The sequence below is a fragment of the Cyprinus carpio genome, chromosome B16, assembly GCF_018340385.1.
Source record: "Cyprinus carpio isolate SPL01 chromosome B16, ASM1834038v1, whole genome shotgun sequence".
Taxonomy (NCBI): Eukaryota; Metazoa; Chordata; class Actinopteri; order Cypriniformes; family Cyprinidae; genus Cyprinus; species Cyprinus carpio.
This window is the reverse complement of record NC_056612.1, coordinates 11,285,078-11,302,978: the sequence shown is the minus strand read 5'-3', so window position 1 is coordinate 11,302,978 and position 17,901 is coordinate 11,285,078. Positions and strand designations below refer to the sequence as shown.

General features: G+C 35.9%; 2 protein-coding genes across 2 annotated transcripts in view; one reads left to right on the top strand and one right to left on the bottom strand.

The window, feature by feature from the left end:
• Positions 1–801: 801 nt before the first annotated feature.
• LOC109078779 (coiled-coil domain-containing protein 12-like) lies at positions 802–8,103 on the bottom strand. The gene is made up of 7 exons (XM_019093982.2): positions 7,947–8,103; positions 7,299–7,372; positions 3,329–3,408; positions 3,079–3,140; positions 1,989–2,023; positions 1,799–1,875; positions 802–1,179 (listed from the first exon to the last, which is right to left on the bottom strand). The coding sequence occupies exons 1-7, from the start codon at positions 8,028–8,030 to the stop codon at positions 1,100–1,102; spliced, it is 492 nt and encodes a 163-aa protein (XP_018949527.1). The 5' UTR covers positions 8,031–8,103; the 3' UTR covers positions 802–1,099.
• Positions 8,104–11,009: 2,906 nt separating this feature from the next.
• LOC109063164 (neurobeachin-like protein 2) overlaps positions 11,010–17,901 on the top strand; it is a 59,121-nt gene continuing 52,229 nt past the window's right edge. The window contains 1 exon segment of the mRNA XM_042740720.1: positions 11,010–11,415. Coding sequence (XP_042596654.1) covers positions 11,365–11,415 — 51 coding nt within the window. The 5' untranslated portion in view covers positions 11,010–11,364.

The window sequence follows — 17,901 nt, the reverse complement described above, 5'->3', positions numbered from 1 at the left end:
GATAAGAAACCATCTGCTTAAGATGAGAACGAATGTAGCTATACTTCAAAGCATATTGTGTGCAATAGCACCTCTTAGTGGGGAGCATCTCATTTTTTGGTTTTGGCCCAATTGAGTGACCACACAGAACAAAATGTTACTCAAACATTAATATATGTATTTTCATTATTAATTCATAATAAACATACCAACATATCAATATAGTTAAATGATATATTATTATTATTATCTTTCTAGGATGTTTAGGATAATTTTACGTTTAATGTGAAATGTCATTATTGGTCTTTTAGTTTTAGCCATGTTACAGAGGGAGGTGAGGAATGCACTTTATTGTCAAAGACTTGTGCTGTCCATACAACTTGTCTTTTAAACAAAAACATACAGTAGGTCTATAAATTTGTTTCTTTCAAATCATGGAAGAATAATTCTAGAAAAAAAAATATCTGACACTGATTTAATTAACTCTTCTTTAAGCAAAAATATACTTGATTTTATTAAGTACCTGAAGAGACTGGTTCATGTACACACACTAATTTATTCAAACTTAATCTAAATATCTTGAAGCCAGAATATTGTAATGCAGTTGTATCTGTACTATTCTCCTCAGTTATGATATTGTATTCTTCTCTGTAACGTATCTGATTTAAGAACTCTCATATTAATGAGAAAGGAGAAAAATACAACATGGAAATATGAATTTAGCCCTTCTTTATCAGCATTCAGGTTCTGTTTTAAAAGAAGTGTACTGGCATTGGAAAACGTTTTTATCGTAAGACCCAGAAAGGAAAAAGACAGAGTCCATTTAGAAAAGAAAGAACTGTTTACTTATACAAAACAACAAAATAATAAAAATGAGAAAGTCGTCTTTGTGTACTCCATATGAAAACACAAAAATACCTGTATTCCGCTCGTTCTTCCTTTCTGTATTTCAATCTCTCTCTCACAAACACTCACACTTCTAATCACCTGATCTGGATGTGTTAACTCATGCTGAGCTCAGCATAAAAAATCCATTTTAAACACACACTGCTATGTAATGAGGATTTGGGCAGGAAACTTCTAGAAAACCAGTTGTGAGTGACTATCATTCTCAACAGATTCAATCCGAGTCTCCCTCTTCTACGCCAACTGCTCCTACCGCTCCAGCCAGCTCTTCCTCACTTCCCTTGAGCCGTTCTCCTGTGGAATGACACAAATGCCCAAAGACATAAACAAGCTATGAATATCAAATATGTGTTTCACCAAAAACTCTTGTGTGCTTATGTCTGATTTGGTGATCCATAAAATACTTGTTTTTAAGTAATTACAGAATTTTCCTTTAAATTGTGAGTTTAAGAGACAAAAATAGTAATGTTAGGTCTAGTTTGTGCCAGAGGAGCGTACAGAGACAGGAAGTCCATATATGATGTCATTAAGAGATCTCCAGAGCTTTTGAACCTTCTCAGCAATTAGCCTTACATCAAGCCCTGGCGGAGCTCAGTGCAAAAAGGCTCTACAACTATAGTTTCAATATATTACTGATAAAAGAAGTGATGCAGAGATGGATTAATGCTTTAGTTATACACTGTATATTATATTAGTGTCCACACCAAAGGGACGTTCTAACATTCTTCTTGTTGTCATCTGTCACTTTAAATGCTCAAACTCTTTCAATAATGTTTTTAATCATCCATCATCAGCTGGAAAAAAATAATTTGCATTGTTATTTAGTAGATTTGCAATTTGAACAATTATTTAAATTTAGTCATTACAGTTATCATTATAGATATCATCCTTGGTGCAGTCATGTCATACTCACGTATAAGTTCAGCAATGGCTTTCTGTGTTCGCCTCTCTAATTTCTCAAGCTTCTTGGCAACGTCCCTCTTTAGATCCCTATTACAAACACACAACACAAGCATTGAATGAATGAAAATTTAAACTAAAATGGATCTCAATGAATATGATGCATGATTGCGTTTTAAGAAGTAAAAATTAAAGGTTTGTACCAGTCTGGCTTTCTGGGGGCAAGATTGGCCAGATCCTGAGAACACAAGTGAAAAAAAGAGAATACGATTAGTTTAAATTCAGGCAAGGGCTGCCCAGTGATTCTTGCACTGTTTGAGATGACACTTTTCCACTACAAAAGAAAATTAAACATAATGAGAAATAATGATATGTAAATAAGTCTACAAAGACAGAGCACACATATAGTGATGTGACATACAGTCATATGGTGACCCATACACAGAATTCATGCTCTGCATTTAACGCATCCAAAGTGCACACACACAGCAGTGAGCACACACACCGTGAACACACACCCAAGCAGTGGGCAGCCATTTATGCTGCGGCGCCCGGGGAGCAGTTGGGGGTTCAGTGCCTTGCTCAAGGGCACCTCAGTCGTTGTATTGCCAGCCACTCGAACCCACAACCTTAGGGTTAGGAGTCAAACTCTCTAACCACTAGGCCACAACTTCCCCTATATAGTGTAATTTGATTAACTCTTTTGGGCTGTTATTTTAATGAATTGTTCAAAACAAGACTCAAATTATATGTTTGCAGCTCCTACTTCAAAATTTTAATTTTTTGTAAATACTTTTATTTAGCAATGAACTAATCAGAAGTGAAAGCAAATACATTTATAATGTTACAAAGGATTTATATTTTAAATAAATGCTGTTTTTTTAACTTGTCAGTAATCAAAGAATCCAGAATTACGATTTCCAACCTTGATCATAAGAACTGTTTTTAATAATTGAGCACCAAATGCAAATATCAAAATAATTTCTGAAGGATCATGTGACACTGAAGACTGGAGTAATGGCTACTGAAAGTGTATCGTTGCATCACAGAAATAAATTAAATTTGAAAATACATTAAACATGAAAAAAAGGTATTTTACATTGTAATGTATTTTTGCAATATTACTGTATTTTTTTAATCTAATAAATATGGCACTGGTGACTTCTTTCAAAAAAACTTCTCACAAAAACAAAATTTTGACAGGAAGTGTATATATTCAGGAAACACTGGTGCTCTCCATATGGCATCATGTTTGAAAACTGAGACTTTGTATCAAGGGACAAATCCACTCACCACTTCCTCAATCACAGGCTCTGGGTTTGCAGCTTCCAGCTGGTCCTTGACCTTGTCCTCCACTACAGTAATATGAAACAAGACCAGTCAGACAACCTGTAACCCAACACCTGATCACCTGCTCTAACATTATCACCCAGCATCACTATCACTGAACGGTCTGTTTATTTTGCTGGTATAAACATCTGAAAATATAATTTAAAGGTAGAGCCAGTAATATGTCTTGCAGATAAGCCAGAAGTGTTCTCACCTGATGCAGGTTTTGCTTTGGGCACCTGTCGCTCCTTCAGCTCCTCGTCCTCTGGCGTGTAATTTCTCAGCTTCAGCTCTCTGCAAACATAATTCCAGAATTATGTAATTCACTCAGTTATAAACAAGTGTTTTGTCACTGCCCCATTATATCCTATTCAAAAAGATATTGCAAAGGCGATCGCACAAGCAATCACAGGAAACCCCAGTAACCAGCAGGTGGCAGTGCAGATAAACATTTGGTTTGGACCGTCAGCAGCTGGTGCTGTTGGATAAGCGAATCCGGCCTGTGACAGCATCCAGAGTACATTTGCTCACCATGTGTACAAAGCATCCCTTCATCTTTGTAGCACTGGCTTATTAGCATGTAGCACCTGACTGTGTCTAGGGACTGCAGTATCACAGCTGAGAGGGGCAGAACCGTTAGGTCTGTTAACATCTTTGGAAGTTACAACAAAATTGGCTGCTAGATCTCCAGGGAAGCATAGAGGGTTCTTCACAGCTTGATCAACAGAAGATGCATGTGAAGGTTCATATAGGAGACTGAGAATTCCTTTTCATCGAATTGCTCACTGGTTTGTCTCCAGAGATGTGTACCCAATTTGTCCTCAAAAAAAGGGGCTACAGAAGGCCTACATTCATTACCACTTTATGAATAAATAATGTATATTTAGATAAAAACTGATGTACTCACTCACATGTAATTAAGGTAAATGTAATTACTTTATATCCAGACAGCTATACCACATGACATTTGCAGAAGCTTTTCTTTAAAATGGTATAAAATTTCAAAACCAAAGTCATGCGGTGTGACCAACATTAATAAAATGATATCAAGGACAATAAGTCAATTGTGCGACTTGTGTGACTTTTTCTTATCAAAGCAAGGTTAGTGCAACTTCTAAAATGTAATGTGGTGCGACTATCCAAAAACTAAAGATTAAATCAAAATGATCTTTTCCTTGAAAAATATTTTGAAATGTTTTGAAACAATTATTAAGATCAGGAAAACATGTAATAATGTTTTACTTTATGGTTACACCACCTGACATTTTTGAAGCCAATAAACTATAAGTGTAGAACTTAAATATTAAGCATTATTTTATCTTATTTTAAGTGCACAAGCATTAAACTTTTCTTTTAAATGATACAAAAGTTTTCAAAACCACAGTCATGTGGTGCAACCAGCATTAATAAAATAATATCAAGGACAATAAGTCAATTGTGCGACTTGTGTGACTTTTTCTTGACAAAGCAAGGTTAGTGCAACTTCTAAAATGTCATGTGGTGCGACTCTCCAAAAACTGAAGATTAAATCAAAATGATCTTTTCCTTGAAAAATATTTTGAAATGTTTTGAAACTATTATTAAGATCAGGAAAACATGTAATAATGTTTTACTTTATGGTTACACCACCTGACATTTTTCAAGCCAATAACTAGAAGTGTAGAACTTAAATATTAAGCATTATTTTATCTTATTGTAAGTGTATACGCATTCAACTTTTCTTTAAAATTGTATAAAAAGTTATAAACCATAAGAAACCAACATGAAAAGAAAAAGTACACGTCCTTTTAAACTAGTCTTCTAGAAGATTATTTCTTTTCCTTATCATGGACACTCTTATGTGTCACTGACCCGACTATAACAAGCCCACATTCATCACCGCTTGATCTATATGAGTGCAAGTACAGCCAAACCATGTAATTAGATGGGCTGGGACCAAAAGAGATTGTTAATGTCAGCTGTGTCACTATTCCTTTTCAATGCTCTTGGGTGTATGGTTATCAAGCTAAAGCTTGAAAATGGAAAAACATGTCATCAAAAAGTATTGTGACCACTACCTTAATAAAACTAAATTTCACAGCCAAACCCTATCAAGGCCTTGCAAAGCTGCACTAAATATTATGACCCCAAACAAGAGCATTGAAGGGTTTGGGGAAAACACTCAAAACAACAGACTGAAACAAAGAGCTGGGAACTCCTCCCTGCCCTCAGCTTTCCTGAAAAGACTTCCTGACCACCTGCTGAAACAAAACAGGACCACTGGCTTTCCTCATCTACAGTAGATCGGCCAAACAATCCAACACTTTTAGAAATGTCAACAGCTGTTTGTCAAACTCTAAGTGAGCATTTCGAACATCCTGGAGGCTTGAATAATTTGTGGCCAAGGCACTGAGCGAATTGGCTCGAACAGTATCCTGTTTTCTAATTTAATTACATACAGAAAGACGGATTAATGCTCAAGGGGAAAAGCTCTCGTGTTCATAGCGACGGCGCTGAATTGAAGGCCTTGACAGTTTGGTGGAAGGTCTCTAGTTTCTCAGAGCTTGCAAAACAACCGAGGGGAACATCATCAGGCTTCCTTAAACCTAAAATAAGCAGCAGTGGTACAGTAAATCCTGACTGCTGACAAAACTAATTTAGAGAGAACAGAAATAACAAATATGATGTGGTAGGATGGGTTGCTTTGCTTGGGAAAATTCCAAAGCAAGTTGGACGTTTGACATTTGTCCTACCGCTTAAGATGTGACTAAATACTATCTGGCACAGGTAAAAGGCTGAGCTGCATTCAAAAGCTGAGCAGATATTCATTATCTGCCTCACCTCACTTCAGAATTTTGACAGCTTAAACAAAAAGACCAAGCTGTTGCCCAACTAAAGTGGATGTTTCCACTTAATGAGTATGGAACTCAAGAAGCAGAAAACACTTATGCACAATAAAGTACACTACCGTTCAAAAGAAGTCCTTTATGTTCACTAAGGCTGCATTTATTTGATCAAAAATACAGTAGAAGTAATATTGTGAAATATTATTACAATTCAAAACAACTGCTTTCTATTTCAGTATATTTTAAAATATAATTTATTCCTATTATGGCAAAGCTGAATTTCCAGCATCATTACTCCAGTCTTCAGTGTCACATGATCCTTCAGAAATCATTCTAATATGCTGGTTTGCTGACGAGAAACATTATCATTATCAACGTTGAAAATTGTCAGTTTTGCTGTGCTGCTATTTTTGTGGAAACTGTAATACATTTTTTCAGGATTTGATGAATAATAATTTTCTTTACTGACACTTTTGAATGAAAGTAATACTTTTAAATGTAATTTTGATTAATTCTGAATTTTATGTATCCTAAAAACAGACGATTAAATCCCCTCTGTGACTAGTTTATACAAGTTTTTTTTTTATATATTATAATAGAAATAATTGCTTTGTTTTACTAAAGACAAGTAGATTATCTGTCAGTTATAGCAGCAAAGGAAGTGTTAAAACAACAAGTGTGCTGGGTGGTGAATCACCTCTCATTGTTTCCAAACTGTGTAACCATTTTAATAATGCATGTTTACGGAGACACACCTTGAAACATTCTCTGCCTGACAACATTCAATACCACCTTCACCTCAAAAACCAAAGCTAATGCCTCATAGCCACAAAATTATAGATCTATTAAGTGTTAAATAGGTTAATTCTGTTATTTACCCAGCCTCATGTTGTTCCAAAATCATTTTCTTCTAAGGAACATCAAAACTATGCAGGTTTGAAGGGATGTGAGCTCAAGTAAATGACACACTTTTATGTGGACTATTACTTTAACAGGTACTAAGGGAGATGCAGTCCAGATATTGGGTGATGACTGTTTAGGAACCTTTGCAAACTGTCAATGCCAAACACCTCTTGAGCTCAGGGAGGGAAGCACAAGGGTTCTGTGGATCTGAATGTAAACAATGGAAAAAAAGCAAAGAGCTTGAGGCCTTGAGCCTGAAATAGAACTGAGAGCGAGAGAGACCTTTAACTCACAGCCCTTTTTAAGATCATGTAAACAGAGTACAGTTTTGTTATTTATTGCCCATTTAGAACAGGCAGTCTATCCAACACAAACCTATTTGGTTCGGAATGATAGAACTGAGAATTTAGTTTAGTATCTTAATGTATAAATGACACTAGATTTTATATCTTTTACCTGTGTCTGTCCTCTGTCTCAGAGTCCTCCAGAGCTCTTTTTCTCTCAGGCTCTCCATCCTCAGATGCATGTCCCTTTAGTAAATAAATAAATAAATAAATAATTTAGTTAATATAAGCAAAGAGACAAAACCCAAAATAATGTTCCAAAACTCGAATAAGGTTGAGATACAATGAAGCACAGGAAAGTTCTGATACACAAAGAAAGAGCCAAAGCTCTAATGTCAACATTTAATGAAACAAACAAAAAAGGAGTCACTGAACTAACTTAAATAGGAAAGCATTCTACTTGTTACACATTAGTGTAATACAAATTAGTAAAGAACAGTATTTGTTTAAATATCATTCATATACAAAATACAACATCAATTGAGGCGTAACATATATTTTTTAAAGCTAAACTTCCTTCTTTGGATAATAATACGTTCATTAAAGACAAAATGTGTAAAAGTCAGAAGCTAGAATTATTAGAATGCATCTTCTTGACGTCAACTGATGCTAAAATGCTGATAAAACTGACAATAATTATAATAATAATAATAAAATGCAATGCTTTACTGTTATGCTAACTCGCTAACTAAAGCATGTTAGCCCGTGAGCGCGCGTTTCCCCTACGTCTTAAAGAAATAACAATTATTATCACACTCACTTGAAGTTGCCGGTCTCGGAGAGCTTTTAATCTTTCTTTTCTTTTTAAAGCTTGCTCTTGTAAAGAACCCACAGGCTTCTCCATGGTGAAAATAAAGCATGGGTAGCCGGATCAAAGAATCTGTTATCGATTATGCAGTCTGTTCAGAGCTTGGTAGAAGAACACCGAACACATCGATTACTCAACTTGTCAGACTTGAACATGATAAACTAACGGTAAAATATGTAAATAATACAGTTTTATATACAATAATACCCGGACTATAATACAATGACAACGTAATTATAATATTACATGCCTTACTATACAATAAAAAAGTTAAATATAAATAATACATTCATCTGTGCGATGGTAACGTAAGGCCTGTTTAGATCATCTGATTATAGTCACATATGCAGGATTTAGGATTTTCTCTGACTCTGTGAGCATCTGATATGTGCAAGACTTTAATGTACACATGAGCTCAGGTTAGTAGTCTGGATGCATTTTTTTTTATTTAACAAAAAAATCAAATATATAATCATTTACGTACTCCAATATCCTTTAATTTTCCTTTTTCCATGAAACACAGAGCTTCTGGAGCTGAAGCTGAAGATGATTCTGCAGATTCTGTTTTTCACATAAAGAACGTGGATGGTGATTTACAGGCTATATTTTAGCTAACGGCTAATAAGATAATAATTTCATGTTTGTACTGGAAACCGGTAAATGACTGATTTACACACACATACACAAAGAAAAATTACACTTCTAAATAAAAAAATACAATACAATAAAATCAACAGTTTACAACTGCATATAGACTTTAAAACATCATAACAGTAAAATATGTAAGATAGATAACCAATTTGCTACTATGCTCTAAGAAAGAACAAGTAACATTTATGAAGATTGGGCAGATTTTAAGTTAAGTAGCCTAATGAACAACACATTTTAATACACAAACACTCACGGCTCTATGTATAAAATAAAAATTAAATCAAAAACAATTTCAGAGATCACAACTCATCTGAATAGAAAAAATGACCCACACAAGTTCCCCAAACAGGAAAACAAACACCCGGTGACATGACATGGTGTGGTATGTAGGGCATTGCCATGGCAATACAGCTGCCTCTAGGTCCATCCTCTTCCCAGTGACCAAACAGTCACAGAGATGCACTTAGCAAAGGGATTAATACAAATGGTGCATTATGACCACTTCTCTTTTATTTGATTACTAAAATGACAACATTTTTATAAAAATATTTTATTGTTTAAAGGCACCATATTGTAGTATATCGTGTGGGAAAAGGGGTAAATATGTGCTTTGACTTAGAAAGGATGTATTGGTTAAGTTGTGGTATCTTTTAATCTATGTTAAAAGTTTACCGTCATCAAAAGCATATTGCTGTTCCAGTCAGGCACCAGACACAATAGACCCTTCAGAATTATGTTAAATATGGCGGTGTCATTGCACATGCAGTTATAGACAAAAACAAATGTGCCAAATGAAAATGGAAAGACACTAAATGAGATCATTCAGACTCTTTACCAAACACATGTTTATTTGCATAGAGTTTGCATGGCCATATGGATCTTCAATCATTTTGAATGTAAAATAGTGATGTTTAACTCTCAAAACCTTGAGTTGTGAAAAAACTCATCAAGTCACACTGTTTTTGTGATTAACACAACAAGAAGGATTATTAATACTTTATAAAACATGGCAGGCCAAAGGCATGTACTGTATTAGGGATATGTTTAATTTATATGTGTGTATGCTAATTCATCTAGATCCTTTTTGCTTCTAAATGGTGAAGTGAGAGTGTGTTTTGTGGAGAATAATAAATACTGCAGTGTGTTGTGTAGAATAATGATGACACAGTGTGCCTGTGTGTGTTTTGGTTTTACCTGTGCTTTCAAAGCTTTCAGACTCTCCAGCCTCAGGTGTCCACCCCTGTTGTTAAAATAAATTACAATTAACATGAGCAATGTGACAAATCCCAATTACGATCCAAAATCACAGGTAAACCCTGTTATACAATGAATCAGAGCCAATGTCCTAATGTGCAAATTTCAATCAAGATGGAAGCATCAAATATTCAGGCAGCATTAACTGTACATAAACAACATGCACTGCAGAGCCAGAACAAATGAACACTCATCACCAAACAACGCTCAATTTAAATAAGGACTCTATAATAAGGATTTAAAAAAAAAAAAAAAAAAAAGCCTGAGACCTCAGTAGGCTTGAAACAAATTATTGTCTTTTGTATTATCTTTATTGAATTTCACTGTAATTTATGTCTAAGAGCATGGCTAAATCCAGCATAATTACACTTTCATTTTTAATAAACTTGTTAGTGGGGCTTCATTTGATATGTGATTATTTTTCTTTCGTTTTTGGTGAACTATCCCTTTAAATAGGATCTTAGGAATTAAAAATAAAATTAAATAAAATGTAATAATAATAATAATAATAATAATACAAACAACATTCTCTTCCATAATTACTTCTGTATATAGATTTTTTTTTACATACATATTTTGTCTATGTGTGTGTGTATGTGTGTGTGTGTGTGTGTAGAGAGAGAGAGCGAGAGAGAGAACTAAATTGGGACACTTTTGACATTGAGATGAGAGGGAAAACGTCCATTTATAAATTTACTTACTATTGTTTCATATGTCATTTTACTATTTACTTTACTATTGTTTCATATCTATCTATCTATCTATCTATCTATCTATCTATCTATCTATCTATCTATCATCTATATATATATATATATATATATATATATATATATATACACACACACACACACACACTTTTTCCTGTGTACTGGAAGCTTCACAAATTAATAATGTAAATGTAAATTTGCTTTCTACAAACCAAGTCACCACTCCTGCTCTCCAGTGCCATTCCATCCCTGCTAATTCTCACAATCAGCTGTGACATGATGCTCAATGGGTTTCCTTCATCTTGTGCAGCTTTGAGGCTGAACTCCTCCCGGCTATTCCTTGCTTGGCTCTCTACTGCCACTATAACGCTCGAGAGGAGAGGAGAAGAGAGGAGGGGAGTGAGTGCGAACAGGGTAATGAAAGCGTGCACAGACAAGTGCGTTCAACTCCTCTAGAATTCCTCCAGCAGAGATGTGCGTTTATCCAGCGCCTAACCTGCGAGATTTCACAAACGTTGCTCTCTGCATTCTCTAGTTTCTTTCTTCGGAATTGTCATTTTGATCCATCCTCCATCTAAAAGACATGCAACTTTGGGAGAGCTTGGCAACCAGGTAGTGGACAGCTGTACAGCAGCATGCCGTTTCTAGCAAACAGTATTCCCTGGGTCAATCCATGACCACTTCGCTTGTGGATGTATATTCAGATGGTTTGATTGACGGCTCAGTGGAGGGAATACGCAGAAGAGCGAGGGAGAATGGCTTCGAAAGAGCGACTGTACGAGCTGTGGATGTTATATTACACTAAGGTGAGCCACTCGACACCTGCTAGCTTTGGAGTTTATGTTGTTGTATCATGTCGCATCCTGCATATAGTTAAAAGGCAAGAATACTCGCCATAATCCTTTGCCCATTTGTGTAGAAACAGTTTCAGGAAGTGCGCCCGTGGTTATTTTTTGGGAAGGTTGCGCGTGCACGTACACAGTGAAAATATTTGACTCTCGCTTAATATTTCATGTTGTTATGAAGCGACTGATAATTTTGATGACAAGGACTGATGATATTTTCACTAAGCGTAACGCTATGGTTCATCACAACAGGTCGATCTGATGTTTACAGTTATTCTGTGTAGTTCTAGTGTTTACCTGTGAGTCAGGTAATGCCATGCCTCTTCCTGCTCACTTCTCTTTTTCTTTGGATTTTGCAGATAGTCTCTAATAGACAACGTGGTTTGCAAGTTCTTTTATTTGAACTTAATCAACAGCATTACAGTGAATACGATGTAGGCTATTTTTTAATGTTTAATTTTAAATCTTTAATCACAATACCGGGGAACTTTAACTACATGCTTGAATTGCTTATAGTTTATTTAAAATATGTTTTTCATGTATTATTGCTGATATGCTTTATATTTACTCTGTCTCTGAATTAGCTATGTCCGATTTGCGAACGAATTGTTCTTTTGAGTCGGATCTTTTTTAGTGAATCAGCTGAATCGGTTCCTAACGATTTGTTCACGAAAGAACGATAGTTCACGAATCGATCCGAGCAGGTCTCGTAAGCAGTTTACTGACTGCATAGAGAATTGTATGTTTACAGTTTGAGAGTTGACCGTTTTATCAGCAGTTTTATGACTTTGTTTTTATGAGCTGAATCGTGGTTGAAACAAAGTGAACTGGGGCCTATGAAATTACAATGCAACCCGTTTATAATAAAGCTTAATAAAAAATAAAAGAAAGAAAGAAAATATCCAAACAAATTTTCTGTATTGATTTTTCACTGGTGTTTTACCAGTATTTTGATTTGTGTTTTAGGAATAAAATGTCTGTAAAGTTAATGGATAATGTCCTGGCATAATAATAATCAATATGTGTACCTATGGATTTTTTTTCTGAGACATTTAGAGTATATAATATGCCATTAAAGGATGTCAGGGGCAATGTGATTATGTCATGACTTGAAACTCGCTGAATCATTTTTTTTAACCGTTTAGAAACTATTCTGGAATAACCTGATTCACTGAAATGAGTCTGGCTTCTCTTCACTATGAATAAGAAATGGACATGCCACATTAAGAATGGTTATGTTGACAACAGACTAGTGCATACAACGACCACACTGCGCTCTTGCACATTTTTGAGAGCAATTATATAATTAAAACAATATGTAGAAGTTGTGAGTCCATGTATTCCTTCTGAAACTCTGTCATGATGGCCACTTTAGTGGTTAGCAGATGAAGTCTGCTGGAACGGCACACTATTAGTGTTCTTTATGAATGGCTACCATGGTAACCAAAACAGCAGGTGCAGGACACAAGAAGCACCAGGGGTCACCATAGAGAAATGTCTACATGCAGATCACTGTTTTAAGTTGACACTCTTTAAAAAATATTGTATGGTTAGCAGATTGCATGGAAAAGAAGCTTTATAAATTATGCAATAGTGTTCCAGTCTGGTCTTGCTGGTCTTGGCACAAAGTTCTCCAGATAGCTGGGAGTTTCTCTAGATCTCATTCATTTCATAATCTAAAAAGCAGCCCTTTGTCATTTCATTCCCTTTTATTAATAACTTCACACATATAGCTAACAGGGATCCATACCAGACATGCAAAGTAGATAGACTGGTTCCTCTGATTGTTATAGCAGGCAAATGGGTCTGCCTTTTCTCGCAGTTACACTGATATAGATGTGATTTTTTGGGGGAAAATCATATGTGATTTTTGCACACCCATATTTGAGTTAGTTAGTTTCCCCTGCATGGTTGACAGCACAATGCATTCCAATGTTTTGAATCTGGTTTGAAACACCCATTTTAAATGTCAGCTGCGATTTAAACAAGATAAGGTTGAAAATTTGCTTGTTTTTCTCTGGGCTCATGAGGGCTTGCTGTATTTTAAACCCATTTAATGCTCTCCTCACCTATTATGCAAGTCATTTGACCGTAGAATGAGTCCTATGTCCTCACAATGTAATGAGGTCTCATGGGAAGTTTGTAAATTTGGACTGACACAGTGTGTGTCCTTCTTTAAGCTTGATTTTATTTTATTTTAGTTTAGTTTAGTTTATTATTGCAGTTCTATGTTATTTTAGAATCTGGTTGCAGGCATAAAATGTTTGCTCAAGCATAAAGTCAGCATATTTTTTTTTATTAAGTCAAGTCAAGTCAAGTCAAGTCTGCTTTATTGTCAATTCTTCCACATGTACAGTACATACATACAGAGAATCGAAATTGTGTTACTCTCAGTCCCCCGGTGCATACAGATAACACTAACAGTAGAGCCTAAAAATCAAGATCAATATAAAATATAAGATATAACTATACAATAAGGGAATGTAAAAAAGACATATAATAAAAAATAAATTTAAATAAAGCAGCGCAAGGCACATTGCAGATAGAGTGCAAACCAATGAACAAACAGTGCAGATAAAAAGATTTTTAGTGCATAAAAAATGCTTATTCAGTCTGATTAAAGTGACAAAAGGGCTCAAGAGCAGTTATTTTATTTAAACTGACTGATGAGGTGGTAGAATGACGTCAGTTCCATGGTGAATGAGGTAGTGAGCAGACCCAATGCTGCACAAAGTGACTGGTGCATGTCATCGTATGTTAGTGGGTGGGGGGGTGGAAGGACCTGGGGATATGTGATCTGGGGGGGGGGGGGGGTTCATAGTTCAGTGGTGCCTGGGGCAGAAGAGGGACGGCGGGCAAATAATTGTCTTATTGATCTTGTTGTGAATGATTCATTCATTCTATATGTCATTTTTATGAATGTTCTGCAAACATAATTTTTTATCGAAATCTCATAACTGGATCTTCCGGTGAAAATGACAGACTTCTCTTTGGTGACATATGTAGAACATTTCATCATTTAGTCCGCTTTCTCTTCAAAGTGTCAAATATAATAAGATATTATTATCCAAATTGATCTTATTTTCTAACGGTTCAAATTTACAACACTGACAGCAACAGAAACAGCAGATGGGCTGAATGACAATGCAGATTCACTGTCTGTCAGTAGGTGGCACTTTTGGACAAGCGAAATACAGTGGTTACCATGTTTGCCTCTGTAAACAAAGCACTGCTGTGCTTATAACAACTATTTTAACTTCGAAAAACTTGAAATAACTGAAATAATGAAAAAATGTCAACGGACGTTTCTGAAGAAAGCCATTTTACTTTCATTCATTATGTAAATACCGGTAAATATGCTCCCACACCTTGCTCGTCTTCCTAGTGAGCATTTAGTGAGTGGCACGATGAAAAAACATGCGTGCAAGGTCTGAGGTGAAATGAAATGATTTAGTTTTCTTCCCCAGATTTGTACTCCCTTTCTTTTTTTAAATGTAACAGTAATGACTATATTTCGACTAGTATTTCAAGTGTCAACTAGCAGCTGCAGTTCCGTTTAGTTAGCTAGTCAACTAGTCTTTCACATCCCAACTGTACAGAAGAAAAAAAATATGCTGTTACTTTTTCATTTTCAATTTAAAGATGTGTTCAATAATATTTATTTTCTGGCACTGGCCAATATGCAGTCATCTTGGACTTACTGACACCTAGTGGTGTGGATGTAGCATTGCACAAAAGCAAATGTTTGCATTGTGGAAATGCATCATTTGCTGTCAGGCATGATTAATGTATTCTGTGAGGAAATGTGCTCAGTTAGGGGAAGGCTACCAAGACAGATTGAATAGTATTTGGTTGGCTGTCCCCATAAGGTGACCCTCTCCATGTAGAATAAAACAGTCTTTATCACATGTGAGTCTATATGACTTTAAACATATTTTTCATTCGTTTATTTAAGTGTAAAACTTTTGTACAGAAGAGCTCACTGTTAAGCAAGCGTGTTAGATTGTATTTGGCTGAATACTTCTTCCCCGTAAGAGGCAACTGTATACAATCGCAGAAGAACAGCAAAGTTTAACGTCATGTCATTCCGGTGATTTCGCTGTATTTGTAATGATGTGCCAGCTATTTTTTTCTTTTGGCTGCGAGCGCAACACTGCCTCTTTCAGACCACTTCCTCTTGAGTGTGCTGTTCAGAGGACAACATTGATGTGATAAAAACCACTTCCTGCCATGGTTGCTACCATTTGTAACCTCTCTGCACAACCTGTTTGTGAGTTGACAAACACATGGTACACATCATCACCCCAATTCAGCTGAAAACCAAATGAGGAAGGGGTTTTGGAAAATAACAAGCTTGTGTGTGTGTGTGTGTTGTGATTTTTGTGAGTTCGAGGGTTGGTGCTCTATATTCTGTGGAGGACCTTCGTGCAGGATGATCTACAAATAAACTTGAGCTAGTTTTCTAGATCTGTATTTAAAATAGCTTTCAACGATGGAAAAACAGTACACCCGACATTCATGAAAAACAAAATGAGGTTCTGGAGCTTCTAGTTGATGAGGAAAGTTAATGGTGATTCATGCTGCAGAACTCCTATAAAAAAAAAGGACAATAAAAGCACCACTGGAGTTGAGATGAGGAAGAGAAAATGATGACAGCATTAACAGAACATCATAGAATCTTTCACAATTCTAAGAAATTATCATCAACATGAGGTGTCAGACCTGCTGGATGCCCTCATGGTTGCGCAATCATGCCTATTATGTTATATTACAACTATTTTTCGGTTGTTCGTTGCTCCTTGCACGTGCTCCTCCTAGGAGGAGACTGACTTGGCAGGTGTGTATGTTTTTACAGATGACAAACCAGCTTGTACATCTGAATAGATTTTAATATATTGTCACAATAGGCTGAGAGTCCTGGCAGCACCCGCCTCAATTCTCTGAACTGCCATTGTGTACCTTTGTCATGTACCTGTAAGTCAAGTTTTTGAGATTTACATCACGTTTAAGACAAAAGTTGGCATACAAGTTCAAAATCTGATGTGAATGCCAGAATTTCACACGTGAGGATCTTAAAAGCATTTTCAGCTCTTGTTTTATCTTCCCCTCACAATTCTCCAAGCAGAGTAACTTAGAGGTTTCAAATCTTTGTGCTGGTTAGTTCAACACTTTAATAGATGCTTTAAAGTATTCAACAGGGCTTTGCCTTTGTTCATTGTCAGGGAAGTTGGAAAAACTAATTTAACATTCACATTTAAAACTTTGGCATTGATGGTTCCTTTAACATCCATGGAACCTTACCATTGCACAAAAGGTTATTTATAGTGGAGAAAGGTTCTTTAGATTATTAAAATATTCTTCAGACTAGACGGAATGGTTCTTTTAAGAAGGTCCTTTGGCATCACTGTCAAAATCCACCTTTTGGAGAGAAGCTGTTTGCTGAAGAGCAGGTGGGCATAGCTTGATGTCTCTGGACATAATGGCTAAAGCTTGGAGGTCCAACCCTAAACAATAGCCCTAGCCCTATACATACTATACACTAGATCAAGCTCCACCCATTAGGTCCACAGGGGTGGGGCTAGACTAGATTAAGCCCCACCCATTTTACCAATTTGGCTCTGCAGTGAGTACCACTTTTGCTGCTTTTGGAACCTTTTTTAAGAGTATTGTGTTATCCAGGCAGTCTAATGAAATGTTTGCAGTCCATTTCTCCAGAGACATCTGATTGATTATTCTAACAGTTCAATGTCTAAACTCTGTAGAGCTGATTTATTGGATGGCCTGTGCTTTTCTTTATAGGAATCTCTGATATTTGCCTTCTTTGATATATTCTACACCATGTTTTAGCACTGGATGACTATTTATCTAAACTAGGGGTGCACAATAAATATCGGCCGATAATTAATACACATCTTGTCAGTAAAGCAATTAGCTTATATATTAATTAATTATCTGCCGATATTTATTGTGCATCCCTGATCTAAACATAATATTTTGAGAACAAATATCTACAATATTCATTTATTTGATTAAATATTAATAACTTATCACTTTACTGAGGCCTAAGGTCACTACTGCCAAGTTTTGAAGAATGAGACATCTTCATAAGTAGAGTGTATACAGTTACCAATGCTTATCTGCCAAAATCTGCTTTCGCTACGTAATAGTAATGTTTTATCAGTATAAACAAGAACCCATTACAGTCCATGATTGACCACCTAAATGATCTGAGTATTAGGCAGACATGAGAATGAATCTGCACTGTCAAACCCAAAGAGCTACAACATGTACTTTGAACAGCAGATTAATCAAAAAGATACAAAAAGGTTGGCTAGTTCCTGATTTTGTAATGCATTTTATGACTGTGACATATTTTGTTTGAGTCACTGACGTAGCTGCTGACTTGAAGAGGCAGAGGATGTGTGCACACAAACAGACTGTCTGGAT

Excerpts from the sequence above, each read along its gene's own strand:
- LOC109078779 (XM_019093982.2), bottom strand. The coding sequence starts at position 8,030 with ATGGAGAAGCCTGTGGGTTCTTTACAAGAGCAAGCTTTAAAAAGAAAA. Across the intron at positions 7,373-7,946 it reads TCCGAGACCGGCAACTTCAA|GGACATGCATCTGAGGATGG; the intron begins GTGAGTGTGATA and ends TATTTACTAAAG. Across the intron at positions 1,180-1,798 it reads AGCCATTGCTGAACTTATAC|GAGAACGGCTCAAGGGAAGT; the intron begins GTGAGTATGACA and ends GTCATTCCACAG.